The sequence below is a fragment of the Fulmarus glacialis genome, unplaced genomic scaffold (assembly GCF_000690835.1).
Source record: "Fulmarus glacialis isolate BGI_N327 unplaced genomic scaffold, ASM69083v1 scaffold18865, whole genome shotgun sequence".
NCBI classification, from domain to species: domain Eukaryota; kingdom Metazoa; phylum Chordata; class Aves; order Procellariiformes; family Procellariidae; genus Fulmarus; species Fulmarus glacialis.
In genome coordinates this window covers 469-8,879 of record NW_009215132.1, presented here as the reverse complement: position 1 = coordinate 8,879, position 8,411 = coordinate 469, and the positions used below count along the sequence as shown (strand labels likewise).

Here is an 8,411-nt window from a genome sequence, read left to right as displayed (position 1 = left end):
GAAGGCTAAAGCCCTGGAAGGAGGGCAATTGCGTTTTAAGCATATGGCATGTAACAACAGCACTTGCTAATTTTGTGGCATTTTAAGGGTCTTTTGGTATTCATGTTATACATCCTATTTTCAAGGCTTTATGAGCTGGCTGTAAGAATTTTCCTGAGGGCGAAACTTGATGCACAAGATCTCTGGAGTAAATTTTGTCTGCAACAAGTTCAGTCATTTAGGTTAATGACCAGTGTGTTTAGAAAGTCCTTAATTCACCATTTACAAATGAGGTTGCTCTAAATTTGAGTTTTGTTTAATTAATTGCTCTTAGCATTAGATTGCTTTCATTTTTTTCATTGACGTGAGATATCTGGTTCTGAACCAAACTGTGTTAAGAACTACAAAGTAAAGGCAATTTCTTGAAGGGATTGTTTTCTTTTTATAAATATCCTGCAGTATCTTGGTAGGATCAGAATACAAATTGTCTTTAACTTTTTTTTATGATAAGTTATAAAATGGGGAAATGTGCTCGGTTGACTTTTTGGATAGGTATGCGTTTACCATGGATGGTATGGAGCATGCAAACTGAATAAAATTTTAAAGTTGTTTCATTCATCAGTTCATTAAACTGATAACAGACCAGTATACTTAGTGGTGTATATTCAATGTAGCTTGTGTATTAGCTAAAATAAGTTTCTGCATGTTCTAAATGTTCTAAAGATATTCTGCATTTACTAAATATGTGTGTGAACCAAGCCGTTGAAGGTTGAGCAGTTCTAAAATTGTTATCTAACTTTGATTCAAATCCCTTGCCCTGATGAGGCATCTCTAGTGACATAGTCGTGTGCAATCTTCCATGTGTGCTGTCTAACTCAGTGCATGGAATAGATGTACTTCTTTAGTGAGTACAAATCTAGTACTTCCTTCCCGCCGCTTTGCTTCTTAATGTGCCTTGCAGTTTGTTTAATGAAGTCCAGCTATAAAGACAACTTTGTTGTCTTTCATTGAATTTTTACAGATTGTTTTCTCTGTCTAAGTGAATTCAGACAAATAATCTGTGGTCAGAGCATTTGCCTGCTCAGAAGATGGGGGCTTCATTTATATATGAAGTACGGAAAGATTAAGGTCAAAGAAACTTGTGCAGCTTTGGGTGTAGATTTAAGATGCTTTGAATTTTATGGGACTTTGTTTTCTACAGTACAAAATATGTGTAGTAACTTAGATAACACACTGCTCAGTTGTGGCCGGGAACCTACCTTGTACGGGCTAAGTTTTTGGAAGAATGAGCTGAAAATCTCTAGCATGTCTTTCTGTGAATTGTGGTATTTTTTAGAGGCTTTTCATTTAGCCAGATTGAGGTGATCTTCAGAGTTGCCAAAACCTGTTTTTCTTAACTTTGATCCAAGGTGTGTTGGACAAGACAATCTTCAGCGATGTCTTCCAACTTCAGTGATTCTGTCTTTCTGTACTAGAATGCTTTTAAGTTCCAATATTCCCTGCTTTATTTTTGACCTAACTGAAGCCTCTTCCCTTGAAAACATTAAGCTGTGGTTTCAAGAGAATCAATGAGGCAATTGGCTCCTCCTTCCTCTTCTGTCTTTGTCTGTTTTACCTTACATGGGCTCAGGTGTGTGCCCATAAGGCTCCATCGGCTGGTACAACTTTCTAACCCAGTGGAAATCCTGAAAAGTTTTCTTCTGGGTTGTTATGTGGAATCTACTCATAAAAGATCTATGACTACCAGAGCTGCTGCAAGAAAAGGAGGAGCTGCAGGAAGGAAATGGTTTGGGAACGGCCTCTTCCATTTGGCAGCTGCAAGTCCTGCAAAAACCAAACTAAGAGAGCACACCTGAAGTAAGCCTGTTGGCGATCCTTGTGTTCTTGCAGTTTTTCAGGAAGCAGCCTGATTTCAGCATTTGGAAAATCTTTGTGGAACATGCTGAATAGCCCTTACTAATTTGTCAACATATCCCAGGCTTTCCTGAATTCCTCAGTGCTTTCAGGTTCCCAGTACTCAGTATGCTTCTCAAGGCTACAGCATGCGCAGAACATGTCTCACAATCATACTCTGGCAATGAGAACGCTCTTGGTCCCGAACATCTTGCTACTGTGGAAGTACCCACTGCTGGATTTCTGTCACTAAAACATTCAACTTTGAGCTATGGGTTGCTGTTGGGCTTCAGCTGGAGAACAGAATTGTACAAATCAAGAGTTCGATTTTCTTTTAAAATTTGGATTTTTAATGATGTTGTAACGTGGGAAGTAGGTCATGCTGTCTGTAAATGGTTCCATTCAAAAGCTTAGTCCAGCGTATCAGTTCAGTAAAGGTTTAAAGATGGCAACTTGTTAGTCTTTAGAGTTTAATGTAATGAGCATGATTTCCCTCAGGTTTATCTAGCTTAATCATGACCTCTGGAATAATTTTCATTATTAAATCATTTGATCTTTTTTAACCCATATGTTTTTTCCAGGTTCAGGATTCTAAACAGTGCTTACTATATTAACCATAATAATTTTTGCCATCTGTCCTTCTCTGTTGAACTCTTTCCTTGGGAATCACAAATATCTTAGGTGTCCTTAGGCATTGAAGAACTAAAGAATAGATGAAGACTTAGCAGATTTGAGTGTCGATCATCATCTCGTAGGCCCGAAGGGAATGCATGTCTGAGCCTTACCTTCCCCACCGAGCTATGACCAACATCTGTTATAATCACCTGAACCAGAAAGTATTATTTGAAAAGAAAGTATTATTTAATCCTATCAGCATGAATAAATTGTAAGAAGATGATAAAGGCTTTAAAACAGTAAAAGCTTTCTTGGCCGTCTTGCACATGTGTAGCTTGAAATGTATAGTATAATGCACCTTTTTTCCACACAGTACTATCAAATTATCTGTTTCCTATCTGTCCCTGCTGAGCCTGTGCCTCTCTGCCACTGTGGGCAAGCTATGGAAGGGCAACTGTTAGCAGCACAGAAACCTATTATGTAAGGGTAAAGCTTATGAAGGAAGGATGAACAGCCAGCGGTAAGGAGGCACAGCTGATAGTGCCAACATATGTTTACATAAAGGACTGTCAGCAGTTGAGGCTTAATTTAAACACTAAGCTGTGTCGTTCTCATAAAATCTGATAGCTGCAAACCTTGCTGGAGATTTACATGCGGAGGGAATATTCTTCCAGAATGTATTAAAGAGTGTGTTCCCTTATTGATAGTGGAAAGTATATTATAAAACCCTACAAAGTATTTTTACAGATTCTATTTCACCTCATGCTCTTTTATTATTCTACCCTTTTTTTGGTTTGCAGTCTCAGCAACTCACAAAGAAACGAAGCAGTTCTTTACTCTTTATAATACACTGGATGATAAGAAAGTATATTTGGAAAAGGAGGTAAGAAAATATTACTGTTTTCTAAATATTCGATCTGTGGAGAAGGAGATAAAGAAGTTTTTTTTACTTGGCTTTCACCATATTCAGTGGTGTCAGAGCAGAGTTAACAGTCTTTGTAAGTAAAAATGAAACAATTGATTCATAAGAATATTTCTAATGTTGAGGGGGAAATGGTCTGTGTTGTAAAAGAAGTGCTATTAGTACAGCATGTTTAAACTACTCACTGTGTTCACAAAACATGAGTAACATTTGATTAGCAAATATCTCTGTCTTGGTATCACAGGACCAAATTACCCTCTTGTGCTCGTTTTGGTCAATATCTTTTATTATTATTAATGCTACAGTCAGTAACTTTGGAGGGCAAATTCCAGCTGCTGTCAGCAACATCAGAGTTAGTTCTCAGGGTCTGAATCTGCCTACTCTGAAGTCGCCGGTGATTTTACTTGATCAGGATCAGAAGAGTAGTTTTCATGAAAGCAACTTGTTCTTTTCCCTCCCCTCTCTCCCTACTATACAGAGTTCGGCTCTTTCTTGGGGATGACTTAATCGAGTGATTTCAATTTTCTTTTTTTTCAATGACAAGCATGTGACTTCAGTAAAGGTGGAGAAATAGGAGCAATCAAGACGTGATAAACATTATGACATTGCTTTTAAAATAGATAATGTTTTGATACTTCAGGCTTCTCTGATTATTCTAGTAAAATAAGAACAGATTAGTTTTGCATTACTTAGATACATTTGTTCAGTTTATGAGACAAGCAGTAATCAAATTTCTGACTATGTAAAGGCACTTTATCTCCTGTTTTTGAAGGTGATGGGCAACCATTTCCTTCCATTAGGCAGCTGATTATAATACATGTGCTAGACAGTTTTTAGTTTTTCAATTCAGAAAAGTCATTAATTTATGTAGGTTCTTTAGAGGGTGTGTGATCGTGACAGTTGCTTACCACAAAACACAACTGAAGGAATAGGTTTAAATACAGAAATATTCTTTAACAGTTAACCTATGCTGCAGGTACTGTACCTGTGGTAAAACTGCGAGGAGAGGAAGCTGGGGAGCAGGGGGAACCTTTGGCAAACAGCAGCCCTTCAGGATGGAGTAATGTTAGGCATGTACAAGAGCGTGTTAACTGTGGGGAAAAAACAGCTTCATCCCTTCCTGGTTCCCCTATTTAGTTCTACAGTAACTCAGTACAGTTTACTTGCTTTCGTTTTACTAACCTTAAAAAGCGCTCCATTTGAATCTGCTGGAAAGCTCACCAATGTTCTACTTCTGTGCAGAACTTACTCAGAGATATACTCAGAGATAGAATATCTTTTTCCTTTGGCAAACATACAAGACTGGGCTTCCTTACAGATTTTCTGGAGGCCAGGTTGATGAAAAAAAACCACAACCCAGAATACTGTTTTCACGCTACCATTCTAAAGTTTAACTTTCCCCAGTTTACCCTGATAGAAGTATTTTAAGGCATGACTGCAGCGTCAGGGTAGATCTGGCCCTTTCTGTTGCAGAAAAGTATTATATCGCTCTATGAATGTTGTCAGAATCCAAGTTGCATCACAATAAATTTAAAAGTGACTTCTGTGACTAGGAGATTTAACAACACATGTAAATAATATACGTAAAAAATCTCAAGTTCTGTGCTGAATTGAGCCTTAGGGCTTTTTTATTGATGTGTGTGTGTGTATATATATATATATATATTTTGAGTTAGGTCAGTGATCAGTACAAAGCAGGATCTTATCAAAGTTTAACCTGTGATGATGATTGTCATGTGCTCCAGAAATACCTAATTTCTGGGAGAGGTTTCAGTTTAGAATGAGATAATGCTGTTTCTAAAAATTATTCTACCTGATGGTCCCTAACATCCTCAAATAAATTATCTTGGATTTTGGTGTAACTTACCTTTTCATCTCCTGAAAATACCATTAAGAATTTTCCTTGAAAGTTTTTCAAACATCAACTTCTTACAAACCAACAGTGATGATACCATGTAACGTCAGTTACATATTGAATATTCAGGAACCCTAGCTGTAAAACTTGCATCCCTGTGCAAGAGTGGGTGGTATAATGGCTGCCAGTGGTCCTGGCAAATGCCTTACCTAAGTCTATGAGAAGATTATCACACGCTTTGATTTTCTGTGGCCTTTCATTGTTTTTATTTTCTTATTCTAAATGATGAAATGTATTCATAATAAATAATACAACAGGTTGCAGATAACAATATATCAGATTTAAAATACTACGTTAAATAGCCACTATAGAATTCATATTACTTGAACTTCTCCCCTAGATTAGAGTTCAATAGTTTTTTGGGTTTTGTTTTTTTTTTTTTTGAGGGCAAGCCTGCAAATTTAAAAAGCATACAGAGATTGTTTTTGAAGTGGGCACATAAAGAACAGCCGACAGAATACAGAGCAGATGTATTTCATTGTTGTATAAATTGGGAGTACTCTTGCCAATATAATTCAATGCCTTTTTGGGGGGTTTTGGTTGTGTGGGTTTGTTTTTTGGGGGGTTTTTTTGGTTTGTTTTAGTTCCAAGCTTCACTTACATGGATATAATTTCAAAAGGCAAATAAATTGATGAAGGGTTCCTTTTATCTTGATGTCAATCACAAGAGAGAGAGAGGTCTGAATGTCTTCTGATGCAGTCCTAACTTTGTTAAATGTATAAGTAATGTACAAAAGATGCCTTTGGCATCTGTGCCTCACAAAGATTTCTGGAATATACTTGTGCTTTTTCTAGCCCTTTTTTTTTCCTTTTTCCTCTTTTCTTCCCCCAAAACTAACCCTTTCATAAAATATGCTGAGCATAATTGCTTTAAAATAATAATAGCAGGAATTGTTATACAGTGGAATTTTTGCTATAAAGGTTATAGCTCTGACATGAAAGGTCTCTGTGAATATGGTTGATATTTTAATCATAATTTGTGAAATATTCATTTTTAAAATGCTCTCAAACTCATTTTTTCATAATGTCTTTGATTTTGGGGGTTTATACACTGATTTTACTGTCTAATGTAACACATCAGCACTCTTACTGTGCAATAGTTGTGCAGTACTACTTTTCATGACTTGAATGTTTTGTGGTATAAACTGTAATTACATTCTTAAACGCATGCTTATTGGAAATATCTTGAGGCAAGGATGTGGACTTGGCAAATATTGATGAGTCATGCAATAACTTCTTTCCTGTAAGTAACAGGAATTCTTAAGCATCTTAGCTGCTTTGGAGTCTGTTCAGAATTTGTTTGTTCGAATTTTTCAAAGTGAGGTCAGGAACAACTGCAGATTCTGTCATGCATGTGCTTATCGCTGTCTCATTCAGATGGAAGATTTTAGATTTAGGAGATCAGTTTAGCTTTACATAGCAGTGGGGCAAGTGATTCTGTTTGCAACGCTTAGGTTTGTTCAGTACAGAACACTTTCAAATATTCATCAAAAGGAGAAACTGCTTGGAAGGTTTAACCACATGAGACTTGCGAGAAGTATTCAAAACCAAGAGAGAGGATCACATTAATTGCTACTTGGTGAATTTTAGTGCTCTCAGCAACATGTAGAAAGCAAAAAAAATCAAAGATGGTAACATAGAAAATATTCAATATATAGTTTAATTAGTTGGCGGAGTTTATACTGAGAGCAACAAAATATTCCTGTGATGTTGTTATAATGATGTTGTTTCTGTCTTGATTCAGTGCAATATTAGTATCTCATAACAGAGGCCATGCATGTGATACGCCATACTGTACTTGTTAGAAATTTTTTAACAGCCTGTAAAATACATATAAGCAAAGCAAGTAATGATGCATGGCTGTTTAGAAACCAGTAAAACTCATCTGCACCATGAAAGCAGTGCTGAAATTCACCTTCGGTTCCTGCACTGCTTGGTGAGTCTTTACAGTATTGTGTGGAGATACTGGTTCCAGTCTCAGAAGCAAAAGTGGGGGTTTTTTTGGTTGGTTGGTTTTTTTGTTTTGGGTTTTTTTTTTTTGTTTTGTTTCAGGGTTTTTTTTTGCTGATGCAGTGCTTTGCTCAGGCTTGTGAGCTCAGTTGCAGCTTCTTGACCGAGCTATGCTGCTAACAGCTTCAAAGCTAGCATCTTCAGTACTGTTAATACAATCTGGGTTTCTTTTGTTTGGGCGGTGGGGAGTTACTGCTTGGGTTTTTTTGTTTTTGTTTGGTGGGGTTTTTTTTAAAAGATACTTCTTCATTTGCTATCCTGTCTGGCTTGTAAGCATAGTCAGGGATATGCCTAAGTGAAACTGTTTGCTCTGCTTTATCACTACAAGACTAATTATGCAAACCTAACATAGCCACAACATAGGCTCGTGCACTGTCACAGTTGAACACTGAATGAGTACCTGTAAGTTACTTGTATGTCAAGTTTCAGCACATGTTGAACAGATGTATACAGCATTTTACTTCATCGCTTTAGTTTGGAAAGTTGTTACGTCATACTGGAAAATTCTCAGAGGTATAATTGAGCATCAGTAAAATTAAAAATTGCAATTGTGGTCCAAGACTTGCTTCTGCTTTCTGTGGCTCCCCCACTGGGATAGATTTTACTAATACAGAGGGATTGTGGTTTCTCTTCCAAAAGAAACCTCATGGTGATTTTCATGTAGCTGACGGCTTGTCAGGGCAACATCTATGTAGTCAATTTTTTAACTTGAATTTCATTTTATTGTCCATGAAAACTCATACCAGAAAGGACAAATATATAATTTCTTCTTTCCCCCCCCCCTCCCATTTCACAGGTTAACTTACTGAATTCTATTCATGACAACTTTCATCAGTAAGTAATGGTCATTTTTCTTCTGATGGTTGAAATGAATAACACGGTTGATTGGAAAAACGGGAGCGGGCATGAATCATAGAGTCTAAAAAAATGTTACAATTTTTTATTAACTTAAACTATTTTATAAAATAATTTTATTAATTCTGTTTAAGCCAATGTTTGGGGAATCAAAGACTTGGAATTACCTTACTTTTATAGCCAACATATGTTTTTAATATCTGGCTTTTCAGTTGCAGTTGT

The 8,411-nt window shown here is 36.7% G+C and overlaps 1 protein-coding gene across 1 annotated transcript in view; it reads left to right on the top strand.

The window, feature by feature from the left end:
- The window catches only part of CCDC93 (coiled-coil domain containing 93), a gene marked incomplete at both ends in the record, with an annotated part of 28,703 nt that extends 20,535 nt beyond the window's left edge, over positions 1-8,168 (top strand). The window contains 2 exons of the mRNA XM_009578841.1: positions 3,286-3,370; positions 8,131-8,168. Of these exons, the coding sequence (XP_009577136.1) occupies positions 3,286-3,370; positions 8,131-8,168 (123 nt within the window). The remainder of the gene's footprint in view (positions 1-3,285; positions 3,371-8,130) is intronic.
- Between the last annotated feature and the right edge of the window lie 243 nt (positions 8,169-8,411).